At 37.7% G+C, this 18,279-nt stretch overlaps 1 protein-coding gene and 1 non-coding gene across 2 annotated transcripts in view; both read left to right on the top strand.

Moving 5' to 3' along the window:
• The window catches only part of QSER1 (glutamine and serine rich 1), a 28,344-nt gene extending 16,653 nt beyond the window's left edge, over positions 1-11,691 (top strand). The window contains exons 7-12 of the mRNA XM_010004257.1: positions 1,349-1,560; positions 3,154-3,291; positions 4,602-4,699; positions 8,103-8,255; positions 9,558-9,653; positions 10,884-11,691. Of these exons, the coding sequence (XP_010002559.1) occupies positions 1,349-1,560; positions 3,154-3,291; positions 4,602-4,699; positions 8,103-8,255; positions 9,558-9,653; positions 10,884-11,024 (838 nt within the window). The 3' untranslated portion in view covers positions 11,025-11,691. The remainder of the gene's footprint in view (positions 1-1,348; positions 1,561-3,153; positions 3,292-4,601; positions 4,700-8,102; positions 8,256-9,557; positions 9,654-10,883) is intronic.
• Positions 11,692-16,742: 5,051 nt separating this feature from the next.
• On the top strand, positions 16,743-16,814 carry TRNAP-AGG. Its single transcript has one exon. It is a non-coding gene; the product is annotated as a tRNA-Pro (tRNA).
• Positions 16,815-18,279: the final 1,465 nt, after the last annotated feature.

The raw sequence follows: 18,279 nt of genomic DNA on the forward strand, positions 1-18,279 counted from the left end.
GTGTTGACCTTTGTGCTTTTGGAAAGAAATGCAGGATCTGTATTGTACAACTTTGTCATGCTTTAATACCTGGCTTGTTTTATCTTTTGACAAATTCACCTATCTGAAGGTTTTATCTCTATATGCATTTTCATTAACTGTAATTTAATGCAGATATGTTTTCTTTATCAGATGTTAGTAAAAAGCAATGAAAAAATCACAGAGCTCTTCAAGAAGGGACTGGGCTTTTAAGTCTAGTTTGCTCTCAAAGAAAGCAATGCCATCAGATAATCAATGTTATAACATGATCATGGTCTGCTTAAAACTAGCTAGGATTTTGATGCTCTTTCTTGGGCTACAGGAGACTGTTCCAGAACCAGTTGCTCCAGTGCTCTGAAACAATCCTGTCTTTTAGCCAAAGTGATAGTGATCAGCTTGTATCCGTATGTTTTTCTCTCAAGACGGTTTTTGGCTTTTATTTCTGTCTTTCCCTGGAGGCTTTTACTGCATGATGTATTTCTGGAGAGCAGTCTTATTCCAACTCTCTTTGTTTCACTAAACTGGATTAATCAAGGTCTTTCAACTTCCTTGTCTAAGGCAGGCTTTCCACTTCTCCAGTATATATTGTATTCCATCCACTTGGGTTGGAAATCTTAATCTCTGACAGGTGACTGGTATCATTCTTAGTGTTCCAGAAGATACTATGTTTCTACTGTGTATTTCACTGCTTTCCCATTTGAACTTTTCCATTTGGACAAAAAAAAAAAATTATCTGGCACTTCCCAGAAGTGTGTTCCCCACCTTGCTCTCAAAACTGTAGAGCATTATTGGTCATCATTTTGTATTTCCTCTGTTTTCCTGTTTTGAGTGGTGGGGAGAGAAGTAAGAGGAGTTGTCTGGTTTCTTATTCAGGTCCTCAAGATCCTGCATTTTTTTTCCTGGATGATACCCTTTCCCATCTTTGTATGGATATAACATTCCAAATTCACTTTGTCAGTTAATCTCATTGCTTACTAGTATTTGTTCAAGTCTGATTTATTTTTTTTATTAGATAATCAATTTTAATATTAACTCAAGCCTCCTAAAGCTCATAAATTCCACTAACATTGGGCAATTTAAACTTTCTGTGCCTGTTTCTAGTTATAAAATTGTGGAATGGTATTCAGTCATAGGTAGTTGAGAGTACTTGTTAAGCGTTATGTAAGAAGTTCAGTAGTATAGTGTGTGTACAGCCTAATTCCTGGCTATATGTGACAATGAAATAAGTGAACATAATCCGTGGGGAATATATTTTTGTTAAATAAGTTTAGACTTTATTAATGGCAAAACGTGTGGTAATTTCATAAAGATTTTCTTCATAACATTACAGGACTACTCACTGCAAACCTAGTAGTAGCAACAACAAAACCCCTGATCCACCAACACCAAAACCGACGGCAACAAAAGTCTCTTCTGTGAAACCCAAAGCTAAACAGCCAAAGGTCAAGGCTGAACCACCACCAAAGAAAAGGAAAAAGTGGAAAGAAGAATTTTCATCTTCCCAGTCTGATTCTTCACCAGAGGCCCAGAGTGATGAGGATGGTCAGTGATTATTATTGTTAACATCTAGGCCTGTATGAACTTAACTGAAGATGACATTATATAAATTTGTTGTTCAACCTTGCAAATGTTTCTTTACTAGCCTCAGGAAAAAATCTAAAACCTGACAGTACCACACAAAATTTATTTCCTAAACCTTTTTACTTGTTTGTGTATGAGTAAATGGCTGTAAATGAAGTTACCAGAAATGTAGTTTATCAGATAGATAAAGGTATTTATATTACTTCTTTTTTAAGACAAGTACAATTGCAGGAGAAGGAACTGATTGGATTTTCAAATACATCTCAAGAATCGAATTCTTAATAAATTTTTCATTGCAATGTCATGTCATGTCTAAAACAACATTCCAGCAATGCCTGTCTGCATGCGTATGTGGGCAGAATTCAGATGTTACGTTAGTGTTTTCAAAACCCAAGAAGAAAAAAGCAGTTGACTTTTTGGCTGCTTCAATGCTTGTCTAACTGCCAGCTGCTCAAGTGCAGCTGCTCATTGGGTTTGCTTTTAAGACATTCCCCATGTCTTGGAGCATTATGACATTTGCAGTAATTCGCTAGAACAGAAAGGAATTCTTGAAGTTTATAGAGAGTACCTGTGGTAGCAAATGGATGGTGTATTCTGCAGGTTTTTTGGTTTATTTCCTGTATGTTTGGAGTTAAGCTAAGCAGTACCTGTGCTTTCTGTTGGTGCGTTTCCAAAACGTGTTGGTCTAAGTCACTAGCTATAGATGAGCTAGGGTTGGAGTACTGGAACAAAGCCTCTGCTCAAGCAGCACCTTTAAAATAATATTTTTCAACCAAGCTTACCCAAGTAACTGTTAATGTGTACAAATGTCCATATTTGAAATAACACGGTGATGGTAGTCACCCATAGAAATGTGGATATCTGGGAAAGCTTAGCAGCCTTGCTAGCTCAGTTACTGCCATTTAGTGGTACCAAACATGGAGCCTGTGAAAAGCTCAAGTCCTTACTAGTATTCATGACTGCTCCATGAGCATCTTAAATTTGTCTGTGAAAAAATCAAAGCTTCCTCAGAATAAATACAAATATGCCTACGTTGCTTTTCTGATAAAAATTGGTGTACATGTTTTTTGAGAGTTGCACGATTAGATGGGGTTGACTTTGATGATATGCAGGCTTCTAAGTGGCATTTAGTGCTTTTGAAGGTTTTTCTGTTGGACCACTTTGAGTTTTGCGGTATTGGGAGGCACTTGCCTTGATGTGAAAACTGCACTTACAGCACTTTGCTTGTCTGAATTGTTATCCCTTTTCTTTAGACTTTCACCTACAATAATAGGAAAATGTTTCGGTTCCCTAAAATATGATAATCTAAATAATTATAGTTACTAGTAATTGTACATTTTTCTACCAAAAAAAAAAGTACCTTTTGCACCAGATTTGGTATTTGTACCTGGTTTTGGCATGAAAGTAGCTTGAGGATTTCTGCTTGTATTGAGGATAATCTCTAGGGATACCAGTAGAGGTCACTTGTGTTTTAAGAAATACTTCAGTTTTGAAAAACAAATACTTGCAGGATTCTGAAGGGAAAAAAAATATATATATTCTGATTATTTTCAGAGCTTGTACCTCCAGCTCCCCTTGTTACTCGCTTTTTGAACACAAGAGCTATGAAAGAGACTTTTAAGAGCTACATGGAGTTGCTTGTTAGCATTGCCTTGGATCCAGACACCATGCAAGCCTTGGAAAAGAGCAATGGTACAGTATGTTTAACATTTGTACATTTTTATTCGATTGCGAAGTTATTAATCAATAAGGCAAGTGTTGCTTTTTTAAATAAAAACAAAAAGAAACCCCACCGAGCTTTTAGCTACATACCTGCATCTGAAGAACACTTCACACAATCACTTTGAATAATCAGAGTAATTTTGAAATACTGTTTTGTCTGCTCTGTAACATTAGGCTTGTGCTGTGAATGTCACAACTGAGCTCTTTGTTCCTGCTGGTGCTATCTTTTAAAATCTTAGCAAACATTTACTTCAAATTACATTCTTCAAAGTGGGTGTTTTATTATATGAAGAAATACCCTTATAAGTAGTTCTGAGTCTTGTTACTATTAAAAATTCTGCGTTTCAAATTCAGAAACTTAAAATTCTGATCAAAGATGATGGTATATTTTGCTTTGCAGAGAAAATGTCTGGACTTATATACTATAATGGACTCCAGGATACAGGTCAAAGCTGTTCTATTTCTCAAAATCTAGCAAAACATTCATGTATCAAAATAAAGGTCCTGAAAGAGCAAGCAGTTCATTTATTATTTAGTTGCAGGATGCTGTGTGGAGTATATTCTATTTACCTGTATATATATATTAAAAAACCCTATTTTCTAGGCTATTATTTCCTGGTTTGCTCAGGTTGTGCATCAGTGCACACTTACCTCAAAGTGTCATACCTGTGCATTATGTCAATAATCCCCCTAAAAGCAGAGGAATTGGTTTTATAAATAACTTACAGCTCAGTATGGAGACTTTTTTTGTTCATAGCCGTATGCCTGTGTTCAGATGTACACTGTGCAGTTTACAGTGGTTTATCAGATAACTCCTATCAATAAGCACTTTCCTCAATTATTTCTTTTTTTTGTTATAAATGCCAACAGGGTCATCTCTTGTAATACGAAATAGCAGGTTTCAAAACCACATATTTGTCTTCATAAAACTGCCAGTGGTGTTGCACAGAAGAAGACTATCTAGGAAATGATTTGAAAATTGTCTCAAAGATTTATGCTCTGTATTGCTCTATCTTTATTTTTTCCATTTAGCAAAGAAAATTCAGAGAAGGAACAGTATTGCAGTCTGCGACTAAACTGCACAATCTCTAGACCAGTTTAGCAGGATAATCCAAAAAATATTTTTCTTTCATGTTTGAAATTAGCTGACGTGCAAACTGCATTACTTTTTACTTCTACGTGTTATGTTCATGGGTAGAAGTATAGTTTGAATAGGAGGCTCATTACTGTGTCTCTCTTAATAACCAATAACCAATATGGCTGTTTTATGTGTCTTTTAGATGAGCTGCTTTTACCTCACATGAGAAAAATTGATGGAATGCTGAATGACAATAGGAAAAGACTGCTTTCCAAATTACGCTTGGATCACACATTCAAGGTATTCTCTTTTAAATTCTGAGTTTTAAAAGTAATAACTAAGTCACGGAATGCATATCATGCAGACACAACTTAAAACCCAGAAGGCAAATTTGTAACAGAAGTGAGTATGGATTTGAAGGAGATGCTCTAAATTCAATGCTTGTGTGTGGCATCTGGAGAACATTTGTGATGGAGATTATCCTGCAGAGGTGAAGTTCTAGTCTTACTCCCCAAGCTTTTGGGTTCACTTGAAAGCATTTTTTCTTTGTTTTGCCTAAAGTTCTTAAACTTTTACATGAAGTAGCTGTGTTGTGGAGCAGATGCCTGAACTTGAAGTAGAGAACATGAACAGAGTAGTGTAAAACCAGGACAGATGGACTCAAGAACAACTTGTTTGTGTGGTCTTTCATGTATCTTCAGCATGGAAGATTGGGAAAGGTGGGGGTAACAAGCCCGTATTACAGCAACTTTGACTTGGTAATAAAAACAGGTCTGAATGTGGGCAGGGAAGAGAGCAGCCATACCGTGTCAGTAGAGAGGGTAAACAGGAGGACAGTCACTGCAGTTCCTACTGTTCCCACCCACCCTCCAAGCAACAATGCAGATTTCAAAAGGGCAGGTAAAGTGAATTAAAGTTATTTTCACTTCTGTCTGAGAATTAGTTGTTGATGTGTGTAATCAGACTGATTATTTCTTCCTTTAAGAGTTTTGAGACAAACAACATGAAAGCAGACCTGTCTATAAACACCATCAGACCAAATTTGCTCTTTCAGCTATCTTTCTCCTGTCCCCTTATGTCCACAGTACAGAAGCAAATGGAGAATCAGTTGTTTCTTTATAATGCTGTATGCTTGGTTTTGAGAGCTAGGTGAGAAGGGAAAGAATAGCAGACTTAAAAGTTCTGCTTTTCCATAATGAAATCTTTCAAGGATCTTTCTTCCCCCACAGCCCCACTCCTGGTAGGTCTTTTTCAGGGAAGAGAACATCATCAACCAGTGGAACAGCTTTAATTCACAGGATTCTTTAACTTTTTTATTGTTAGTTATACAGTTTCCCCAAGAACTGTACAAGTGGCTTGCTTCTTACGGTAGAAAGGCATGGGGAGGGCTGTGTATTTTCAAACCATGCACAGAGAGAGCCTCAGAGAGGTAGCATGTAAAATCCTCCATTTTTGTTTTTCTTTCATAGTAAGAGTTTGTGTAAATAGTAGTTTATATTGCTGCTTCTTTTAGACATATCTGTGCAGAGAAGATAAGCCACAATAGGGTAGGATATGAATTTGTAGAATTCTGGTTATATTCATAGGGGACACAAAGTGAGAAGTATATTTTTTCCCCCAGTTTAAGGGGAAAAAAACTAATATACTCTTCTGTAATACTAACATGTAATTACAGCTGCTTATTCAGTTGGAGTTCATATAATAGTTTTGCTGTGTATTCACTTAGAAGCAGATTATGTATCATATCTAAAATTAGCTTAAGCCTGTATTTCACAGTATGATCTGCAAGAATGGGGTTAAGGATGCAAGGAAGAGATCTGCTTTTGATGTAAACTGTGAAATAAAAAGCCTTTTATGTTTGCATTCTGGTGTGAAGGTACCAGCTTATGCCATCCTTGGGTCAATATTTTGGATAAAAGTGAAATGGTTGGTTGTCCTCATGAGTGTTTTGGTTATGAAAACGTGTTTGAGACTCAGGTTAATCTGATGATTAATACAGGAAAGTCTGCTTCTATTCTAGTATTGGTCAAATGACTAGTTCAGATGTTAGAGCTGAATGAGGAATTGAAGCAAGCAATAAGTAAAAAAATAATTATTCTTCATGAGTATCATTCAATTTTAGTATTTTTACTTCTCTGCATTGGTAAACATGAATGAATTAAACATATTTTTTTTACTGTATACAGTTAATATGGGTTATTTTAGCACTGTTACACACTAAATCAGACATTCAAGTTAGCAGTCAGTGTTTGCTAGTTTTGCCTGTAAAATTCTTTATAGTTCTAATAGTTTGTGACATACTTAAAGTTAGAGTTTTTCTGTAAACAAGATTAGAAAATATTACTTTTGCTTTAGCTTCAGCGTCTTGGCCAAATTGTGTAAATTGTATTTGGAAATAATTATGACCATTTAATGTCTTGTGCTAACAAAGATACAGGAATCACTAGTATTTTCTTCTTCATTAAAATTCCAATTTGTCTGTTTTAGGTCAGTGATCTGGCCATGAAAACTGTTCTGGTTTATAGGAATTCTCCAGAGGAAGGCAGAAGTGGCCAAGGCCTCTTGACACTCAAAATCAACCTTCAGGAAGGCTGTTACAGTGAATAGAAAAAATAATTTAAACCTGTTGAAGTTGCTGTTCCACTTGGAAAGCATTGCAGTGAATTGTGTACAGACAGGTTAGCTAGCTGAGGTTGCTGCTACCACTAAGCAACTATCTCTGCACAGTAGATTTTATACCTTTTTACTGAGAGGATTTTTTCATAAAGCAAAAAACAGCTGATGTGTATATAGTGCTAAGAAATCACAGGCAGGGGAGGTTGTTGAATTCTAGTACTGCTTGTTAAAAGAAAATACACAGATTTGTCAACTTCATCTTTTAACTCAGTAGTCAAAATCAGGTCTTTAATCTGCAGCATTGATACATTTTTCTGTATGCCTCGTTTTTTCCCTAATCCTGGAATATAATAAAAGACATATATAGTTTATTTAACCTGAAATGCATTTTTTCAGGACCAGATTGTATAGCATAACAGAACTATTTCAGAGCAGCCGCTAATATAATGCTGTATGTGTACAACAAAGTTGTGTTCAAATTTACACATGCAAATAGTGTAGAACTGAAGCTGGTAGAAGTGCAGTTCACTGCCATGTTTTAACCTGTCTTAAAAATGTGTGCTTTTCTGAACCAGCTGTGTACTTTGTTGTGCATAAGCCTTTCAACCTTGCATATGTGATAAGGTGCAATTCATTTGTGTTTTGCAAAAGCTGGGACAAAACCTATGAAGATATTTAGGCATCCAATCCCTGTTATAATTGTCAGACTTTCTGTGCCTGATTAAGCATTAAATACTCGGACGTTTCCAGGTCACTTAGTGTTAGAGATTTTTGGGGTAGAAATTGAATGGAAAGCATCTTAAAAGGTTAAATTTGCCTTGTGGAGCCTGTTTTTCTCTTTCTAATATAAGAATCATGGATGAGAATCTGAGATAAAATAAAAGCATCTTCTCTTCTTGAAAAGTTAGCAGTCAAGAGCAGATAGTCATGCTTTTAAACTGTATCAGATCTTTGTGGAATAATAAATTGTTTTAGAAGAGGCTACACTAACTTTTCAAAGAAAAACCACCAATTTGTCAGCACTCTGGGGCTCTGGAGCTTCTTGAATTTTTTTGTCATCCTTTTTCTTGATGTGCTCTGTTTAAAGAATGCTTTGGAAAACTTTCCTGAACTGACAGTGATCACTCGGGATTCTAAGACAAAAAGTGGAGGAACGTCTGTGTCTAAGATCAAAATGAATGGCAAAGCTTACAACAAGAAAACACTGAGGGCTTCTAAGTCGACCACTAAATTAGCACAGGTGAGTTCAGCAGGTTTATTTCTGCCACCATCTGACTTTTAATTTGATAACCACATTTATATAAAAAACTGCTTTGCGTTTAGGTTTTTTGGTAGATTTATCAAAATACAATATCGTTGAGTGAGATGCTTTTTCTGTAACAAGAACATTTTAAAAACCAACCTTTAAAGCAGTATTTTAAATCATTGTTTTAACTCATCTGTGAAATGTAGTTCTATTCCAGTAGGGAGACAAAATACAATAAGTAATTTGAAAATTATTCCCCTATTTAAGTTCTGTATTTAGACCCAAATGCTCTAATCCTGTCTATGTGTACAGGAAGCTGTCTGTAGCAACTACTCTAGGTGGCAGAGGATGAAGCAGTGGTGTGCTGCTTCCCTCCTGCAGGCAGCTGCAGGGGCTGGATGGGGAGGGCAGAGGTGAGCTCTGCTGTTCCAGTAACATGCCCAGCTAGAGCCTGCTCTGCTTCTGTCACCACCAGAGCAAGGACTGAACTTCAGGCCCATTTCTACATAGCAATCAGGCTCCTGAAGCAGCAACATGTTGCCTTCAACATGGCAGTTGTGGCAAAATCACTGTGTTGCTAGCTCCTAATGGTAACAGCTTCTTATACTTGCTGCAAAATACCTGAAGTAAATGATACAATGATTTCTAGCTCAAAAGTGAAAAGTTAATACTGTAAATTTGAGGTAACACTTGAAAAAAATGTAGTCCTTTGTTGCTGTTCATCTTCCAAAAAAAAAAAAAAAGTGTTAAAAGCTCATGTGGTGAATCTTAACACTTAAGCATTGTTTCTTTCAGTAATGTTGCTAGAGAACACTGTAACTGATTTTGCTAGGTACTGACTCACAGAAGATTATGTCCCAGCACTAAACAGTGGCTAGACAAACACAACCCACACTCATATTTCTTGCCAAAGTAATACAAGCATAGAATCAGCTCTTCTGAAGCACTAACTGTATGCCTTTTTGCAATTACACCCATCAGATAGAAACACAGTTAAGCTTGTTAATTCTTGCAGTAATTCTTGAGAAGGGGGGTGTCTTCACTGCTTTAGACTTGCAGTATATTCAGAAGGACTCCAAGTGTTCTTAAACCTTGTTTTGACAAAAAAAAATGAAATGGACATGACAGATAAATGTGATGTAATATAAATTACAGTGTACCAAAATATGTCAAAGCAATTATTAGAATGAAGTACTCAATTTCTGAAAACATATTTGTTTATGGCAGAGAATGCCTTTTGTATCTCTGTCTTGGAAAATAGCATGAATTTACCTAAAACAACTGTTCTTTTTGCAGGAGTTTACAGTAGATCCAGAAAAAATACAGTTGTATTCTTTGTATCACTCACTCCATCATTACAAATATCACATATATCTAACATGTAAAGAAGAGGTAAGTATTGTTCTTTCAGATTCTTTTACATTCATTGAGGGAATTTATGGAGGGAATTAAGTCCAGCTAGAGGGACTATTCTCCTCTTGGTAAAGAAGTATGGATTATGGCCTCCTTTCTCTCTTAATTCTTTATGGCAAAGAAAAGGATATGCTGAGCACGCATGTTGCCCCTCATAGGCACTGCTGCCTGGAATATTTTATTTGAAGCTTATAAGGTATGTGTGTGGAGTCAGTTTCCCTCAGGATAGTATGCCTTCCTCACTGTTGCACACACCAATAAAATCTGTTTTGTTTATTTTGGGTAACTCCTCAGATCCAGAAGCTGCTTTTTGTCATAGAATGCCCTCTTTCTTTCTCTCTTTCTCTCCCCTTCTCTCTCTCCCCTTCTCTCTCTCCCCTTCTCTCTCTCCCCTTCTCTCTCTCCCCTTCTCTCTCTCCCCTTCTCTCTCTCCCCTTCTCTCTCTCCCCTTCTCTCTCTCCCCTTCTCTCTCTCCCCTTCTCTCTCTCCCCTTCTCTCTCTCCCCTTCTCTCTCTCCCCTTCTCTCTCTCCCCTTCTCTCTCTCCCCTTCTCTCTCTCCCCTTCTCTCTCTCCCCTTCTCTCTCTCCCCTTCTCTCTCTCCCCTTCTCTCTCTCCCCTTCTCTCTCTCCCCTTCTCTCTCTCCCCTTCTCTCTCTCCCCTTCTCTCTCTCCCCTTCTCTCTCTCCCCTTCTCTCTCTCCCCTTCTCTCTCTCCCCTTCTCTCTCTCCCCTTCTCTCTCTCCCCTTCTCTCTCTCCCCTTCTCTCTCTCCCCTTCTCTCTCTCCCCTTCTCTCTCTCCCCTTCTCTCTCTCCCCTTCTCTCTCTCCCCTTCTCTCTCTCCCCTTCTCTCTCTCCCCTTCTCTCTCTCCCCTTCTCTCTCTCCCCTTCTCTCTCTCCCCTTCTCTCTCTCCCCTTCTCTCTCTCCCCTTCTCTTCTTTCTTTTCTTTCTTTTTTGCAAATCCTTGGTGGAAGGATTGCAAGTGGCAGAAATACGAGAGCTGAGCTCTGGCTCAGTTGCTGAGAAATACATTTTGGGGGGCATTTTCCCTTATTTTTAAAGCTGAAAGTTTTCTTCCAAGGAAGGTTTGTATTTAAATGCAGAGTATTATAAAAATGAGAATTCTGAACTGCTGGCAGCCTAACATGTACATGTGTATTGCATTTCTTTCTCTCTTCCCCTTCCTTGTCTTTTTTTTTTTTCTTTTAAATAGATTTCTTCTGTTCAGAAGAAGAGTGCAGATCTAGGACAGGAAGAAATTGTGCAGCTCTGCATGAAAAATATGAAATGGGTGGAGGATCTTTTTGAAAAGTTTGGTGAACTTTTGAATCGTGTCCAGCAGAAGTGCTCCTAACGAAAATGTGTCCCAAATCTCACCTTTTTCTACGGCACTAACCTGATGGAACAGAAAGCTCAGAGAGAGGCTCTCATTTCTTTTACGATGCCAGACTGCGTTCTTCTCCGTAGCCATTTTTGTTTCTCCTGATGGAACTTTTTGCCTTGGCTCTTGCTAAGGAAAAGTGATGCTGCCAAGGAAACCAGTCCTTTGGAGATGGAACTAAATGTAATCCTAACCACTTTTTTAACCTGAAGAATTATTTTCTATTTTGTAAACTATTGGATAACTTAGTTTTATTTTCAGAAATGTTTTTGACAAGTGATAAAGCATGCACTACATATACTTTTTCTTTATTGCTGAAGAGATAACAACACTTAAATACTACAGATTTTTCCATCCCTGACTAAATGACAGAAAAGTCAATGTTGGGGTGAACTCATTTTTGCATGTCTGGCCACCAAATTTAGAGTTTTATACATTTTGTGAACAGAGCCGGAGTAATACCAGTTTCTGCATACATGTGTTGCCATCATAAAATCCAGAAATGTCATTATGCTTTATGGACTCCTTTTACTATTGTCATGTTCAGGAGACTGAACATGGAGTTGGTGCAATCCTATGACTGCTTTTTGTGTCAAATTATATTGTAATGAAAAGACAATGACCTTAACTATTTTCCCTGTTTTGAAGAAAAAAAAAAATATTTTCCTTTATGCTATGTTGGTTTTTTTTCTTTTGGAAAAAAAATTCAATTGTACATTTTATCTCACTAATAGTTGTATTTTTCACAGAGAAAATATTGTGGTTAAAGTTGTTTCATGTATCTTTGTAATACACTTTCCATTGTTTTCAGTAAATCTTATTCATTTATTTGTTGATTTCATATTGTAAACTATATATCTTGAGGTAACCCTTTTGTTTATACAGGTTTGCTTCAGTGTTAACCAGAATAATGCATATTAGACTAGTTTTGATTTAAGTGTAGTTGTGTTAGACACTGCAATTATTTTCTGATACATGAAAATAAATTTCTTACTAAACTAGCACTTGATTAACCGAGAGTTTAAATTAAAAGTTACTTCACTTTATCTTCGTCAACAAAGATTGATGATTGAATAGACTATATGCAGTGTTAAACACAGCTTACATAATTGTTTGTAGAACTGGCAGTTGCAGAGCTGTTCTCTTTTTGGTGCCTTTCAAGTCTTCAGACATCTTTGTAGCTTCTTTTTTTTCTCCCCCCCTCCAGTTTGTTAACAGTTGGTAGTGCCACAAGTCACACTCAGACAATGAATGTAATGGGCTCTAATCAGGAGAACATTTTCTTTAAATTTGCCAACAGAATGCCTTACTGAGTCATTCAGAATATGGTATGTACTCTACTGGCGTCCTAAAAAAAGAAATCATGTTGGTCTTTTTTCAGATAATGTAAGAAAAAAAGAAAAATTCATTTCTTTATCCTTTCACTGCCACTTAGTGCCTTAATTTCAGCCAAGAAAGCAGGGTTCACTATTCATTGGCCAAATGAAATAAAGTTAATTGCCACGTGACCTTTTTTCCCCCTTTTTTCCCCTGATCCTATTTAGTTGTTAAATATTCATTAGACTTTAGAACTATAAAGAGTTTAATGAATAGATGTGAAAATGAAATTATTTGATCTTGAGTAATCAAGTAGAGGTTTGAATATTAAAGTATGTACAGAGTTTAGCTGATTAGTTATAGAACCTTGTAGGATTTTTACCATATTTCCAAAGCTTTTCATCTTTTAAAAGCAATAATTCTCCTTTAGAATTTGTATGCAGACTACAGTGAACAGAAGTGGGCATGTGTCCTTGCCTTTTTTAAAGCCTCTTCATATAGTGGTTTTGCTTTTAAAAGGAAGGTCACTGTCACATTGATAGATGTGTTGTGCTACTGCTATGTCTGCTATAACCAAGGAGAGCAAGATGGGGTTTTGTTTAGGAAAAATGTACAGATAGTTGGAGCAATCATGAAGCTAATTCCTTTTCACCATGAAAAAAAGGGTATGCACAGGGCTGAAGAGTTGCTATTGTTGCTGTCACACCGTGTTGAGTCTGGTAGGAGCTAGAGTTTATATGGTGAAACAAATGGCAAAGTTGCCAACATTGGTAGCAACCAGCTAAAATTATTTTAATGTAAATATGCACACTGGAGATACAGTAGAGATGCGCCTGGGATACTCTGATGGATACTGGGGCTTCCCAAATTAGTGTATTCCCCTCTTGGTGGGGGTGGTTGGCAGTGTGTGAACTTTCATGAGAGTTAGGTGCTTGCCCAGGCAGAGTTCTGCTGTCACATTGCAGTGATATGCACAGCACAGGCTGGGAATTCCTCATCTCTAGTTTTAAAAATGAGGAGAATACAGACTGAAGGAACAGTAACCTTGGCTCCCTGATGGTATAGTGAAGAACTCATCAGACTTTGTGTCTCACATATTCCTTCCTAATATGACTATGAAGTAATTTGATAGAGGTCTCTCTACTTTCTAAATTATTTCTATACTGTTACTGTATCCTTACTCTAGATTTTTTAATCTAGAAGTAGCATTAGGAAGCTATTTGTTTTAATCCAAGTCCTTAGAAGCTTGAAAAAAGAAACAAGAGGCTTTTGGAGTAGCTTGTCCCCATTTAAAAAGAAGGTAACTTTAGCAACAAACATTTAAAAAACCCAAACAACAAAAAAACTGGCCAGGATGCTCTGCACTGCCATAGAAGGTGACCTGGCTTATTTTTGGCTGTTTTGTTCCCAAGGCCAGTTGAACAAGCACTGTGCCTGTAGAAGGCAGGAAAAAACCTGTCCTGAGTAAAAGTAACTACCCCAGACTGTTAAAGACGAATATAATGGACCTTCCATCTTTGTCTTGGGCTGCAAAAATGGTGGCTGGATTATTAATTTACCAAATCAGAGTAAGTAAAACCATGGAATTCTCAAGTGTGTTGAGGGATCATAAATCAAAATAAACCTTTGCTAGTGGGATTGAAGAGGTTTTTTTATACTGAAGCAAACTTAGGAAAAAAGTAAATGTACAAATTTTTTTGCACAAATACTTTGTTGCATTTTAGATCATTCTGCACCCACACCTTGGTTGTTTTTTTTTTTCTTGAAGTAGCAGTGAGTTCTTCATCCCTTAATATCTGACAGGGGAAATTGGGCACTCATTTGACTGCAAGAGAACATGCACTAGGAAGGAACAAAACCCTCCTTAGGCTATGAATTAGCAGAACAGAAATTAAACCAATTGCATGATGAATTATTTGAGGTTTAATTCTGCTATTTTTTCCTTTAGTATGGCATCCCCCTTTATACTGGGTTTGTTTTTATTGTAATACAGTGTTTCTCTTTAAGACAGGTTTTCTTTGAGATGCTACTTCCAAAGTTTTGCTAGCAAAAAAATCAGAGACAAAATTGGATTGAAAAACTGTATCTGAAAATGGATAAGGACTTAAGGGTCTTTGAAGTTCTATGACATGTATTGTATTCATATATTGTCAAAATGAAATACTACTTTTTACAAAGTGAAATCTTACAGGCTGTCTTCCAAGTAAATGGTTTCCATAGGGAAATATATTTTAAATGTTATTTAAATATTTACTACTATTTAAAACAATTTTAAAACAGAAAAGCTAAAACTATGGTCACAAAATGTCAGCGTGTCATGAACCATTTCTTGCTTTGTTGCCAACACTTGACATTTGGTCTCCCTGACACTCTTACATATCTGTGCGTTACACAATGCACATTCTGCCATATCTTATTGTTTAAGCTAATAATAACATGTCATTGTTAACAAATGCATGTTTTTTCTGTCTCTCCTCTTATGTAGGGCAAAAATGGAGCTAGGGCTAACTAAGAGACACTTTATGCTTTCTTAGTCCAGATTTTCAGGTGGTCCGTAACACAATGTATGGAAATGTGAAAAAGGACAGTTTTGTACCATTCATTATGTTATTAACTAAACCCATTAAAGTGAAAACACTTTTTAAAAAACTTTACAGTGCTTAGTCATTTATTATTAAAATACTAAGTCTTAAAAAGGTAGATTGTTGGGAAAAAAAATTGACAGTTTAGGCTATGTTTTTTTAATCTCAGTGTGAAGAAATGTGGTTCTAGGGTGGGGTGGTTTTGTTTCTGTTGCATGGATTGAGCATGTCTGGTTTATGTAGTGGTTTTTGCATTTATGGGTTCTAAATGTTTTGAATTAATTTTCACAATATATCTGCCAGGTCTTAAACTGATATGGTAAGTAAGGAGCCGGACAACTGGGATAAGAGAGTGATTCTGGTAGTTTTTAGCTGTAGTATTTAATTTTGTTCTCTTTCTTGCTAAACTAGAATATCATCTTTATGTAACTATGGGAAGAAATGATGCTGTAGAATGTTTTCAGGTTTTTTCTCCACTTGGCTTTGTGTTTTGCTTTTTTTTCCCTTCCCCTATTACAATTAATTACTCTAGATATCCTTGCAAGTATTTTTTACAGACACAGAGGGCTGAAGTCCCATGGATATTGGCCATGATACATGGTAGGCCTTCTCTGAGCCACTTGCTTGCAGAAAAAGGTGAATCTGAAAGGCTGGAATATTTTTTTAATGGTCCTGTGTATAAGAGCTGCTTTCCACACCAAGATAAGTATAAATTGAGACAGTTTCCTGTAGAGTTGATTATTATTTTCTCAAAAAAAAGCACTTTGGGAAGTGGGCAGGCACAGCAAATGTCCCACTGCAGTGTGGAGGCTGAAGCTTTTGATACTGTGTTTAAGATATAGGCTATAATTTATTAGGAGTGGTTTTGTTTGGTTTTTTTAAGAAAAAAAAAACCACAAAAAACCCAAGAATCTAAGTATATGCAGGTTTTTTAAAAAAACAGCAGCTCCTACCATCAGCAATTTGTTGGTAAGCATATTAGGCAATCAAAGTAACTTGTTCTGCATTTGCCTCTGCTATAGAAAACCTAACAAACCTTTGTTTCATTTCCAGAAACTGAAGAACAGAAAACTGTTTTACAGTCTTTTGATTTGATGTCTTCTAAAAACACAGCAATAAATACAGAGAACAAGCTATTATAAAGGAGAAAAATAAAAGGTGAGTCAGAGAAAACAGCAAATAAGTGTTGATCTTATTTGTCCTGGTTATGTTTTACATTTCTGGTTTTAAAAGTTCCACTGGGCTATTTCTTGTGTGTGTGTTTAGTTTCATTTTTTTGTTGTGGTTTGTTGGTTTTTTTAGCTGCCTGATAGACAAAGATAGAGGGAAGTGGCAATAACAGCAGTGCCTACCAGCAGGGCTGAAGGAGCAGTTCCCTTCTTTTTAGGAAAAACAGAATGAGGTGGGAGGGCTCATATGTATGTGACAGTTCATGTAGGAGGGATCTGAGGAGTACGAAATTGGAAGAATTGTGGGTCAGATGTATGGGAGGACATTGGAAAGAAAGAAGAATTTGGAAAGGGTGAAGCTAGGAGAGCTTTGGGAGTGGAGTTAGTTAAAGAATGGATGATGTAGTAGTCAAGAGTGGTGCTAGTTAGGAAATAGCCTCAATTAGGCATCCTGAGACGTGTGCGCTGACTGAAAATGGCAAACCAGCAACTTGACCTGGCGGCAGGTGAACATTCCTGGTAGAGGATCCCACCCAGAGCACTATTAGCATTTTGCCACACACAGTAATTTACAATATGTACAATATTAATCTGAGTAATTAATCTGAGACATTAATGTAATTGGCTCGTTGGTCTAGGGGTATGATTCTCGCTTAGGGTGCGAGAGGTCCCGGGTTCAAATCCCGGACGAGCCCTTCTTTTGTGAGGGCCTTGGTTACATAGATACCTGGTTACCCCAATATCTGCTGGAGGGACAATACAGCAAAGCACCAGACATCCAGGAAGTTCCTGGAGTGACAACTTCCTTCCCCAAATGGTAGAGGAACCAACAAGAAAAGGTGCTGTGCTGGACTGTGTTCTCACCAACAGAGATTGGCTGGTTGGTGGTGTAAGAATTAATGGGAGATTAGGCTGTAGTGACCATGACATGGTTGAATTCAGGATCCTTAGGGCAGCAAGGAAGGAGTGAAGCAAGCTCACTACCCTCCACTTCAAGAGAGTAGATTTAGGTCTCTTAAAGGATCTGCTTGGCAGGGTACTGTGGCACAAAGTCCTGGAGGAAAAGGAAGCCCAGGGAAGCTGGTCTGTATTAGAGTATCCCTTCTTCCATGCCCAGGAGCTCTGTCCCAGTGAAGCAGAAAGGCAGGCAGGACAGCCAGGAGGCCTGTATGGATGAGCAAGGAGCTTCTGGACATGGTTACATGATCAGAATTATTATCTATAGTCTTTTTAGTAGCCTACATAAAATGATTTTTCAGTTGTAATTCTTCCTGTGCATCCCCAAAACTGCAATAAATGGGCAGATTGAATGAAGACTGAATGATGAGAAGCTCAACATGAGGCAGCAATGTGTGCTTTGCAGCCCAGAAAGCCAGTCTTGTCCTGGGCTGCATCAGAAGCATGGCCAGCAGGACCAAGGAGGGGCTTCTCCCCCTTTACTCATCTCTCGTGAGGCTCCACCTGGAATACTGTGTCCAGTTCTGGACCCCCCCAACATAAGGACATGGAGCTCCTGGAGAAAGTCCAGAGGAGGGCCATGAAGATGAACTTAGGGCTGGAGCACCTTTCCTGTAAGGACAGAGAGTTGGGGCTGTTCAGCCTGGAGAAGAGAAGGCTCTGGGGAGACCCTATAGTGGCCTTCCAGTGCCTGAAGAGGCTACAGGAAAGCTGGGGAGGGGGTTTTACAAGAGCTTGTAGTGAGAGGACAAGAGGTAATGGATCAAAACTGGATTTGGGGAGATTTAGGTTAGACATTAGGAGGAAATTCTTTAGTGTGAGGGTGGTGAGATGCTGGAACAGGTTGCCCAGGGAGGCTGTGAAAGCCCCATCCCTGGAAGTGTTCAAGGCCAGGCTGGATGGGGCTCTGAGCAACCCGATCTAGCGGGAGGTGTCCCTGCACATGCAGGGGGGTTGGAACTAGATGATCTTTAAAGTCCCTTCCAACTCAAACCATTCTATGATTCTGTGATTTTATTTATGCAAATACAGGTAAATTATCAAAAGTTTGGCACTTGGCTTTCTTAAATTGCCTGTGTGAAGAAGGATTTAAAAAACCCCTTCAGTTCTGGACTGTATCATAGCACGAGTGGATTCCTCTCTGTGAGCAGTGCAATTGAACTACATACATTCCAAGTAAAACAAAAAATGCTACAGTCCTGT

This window comes from Chaetura pelagica, unplaced genomic scaffold (assembly GCF_000747805.2).
Source record: "Chaetura pelagica isolate M959 unplaced genomic scaffold, ChaPel_1.0 scaffold119, whole genome shotgun sequence".
Lineage (NCBI taxonomy): Eukaryota > Metazoa > Chordata > Aves > Apodiformes > Apodidae > Chaetura > Chaetura pelagica.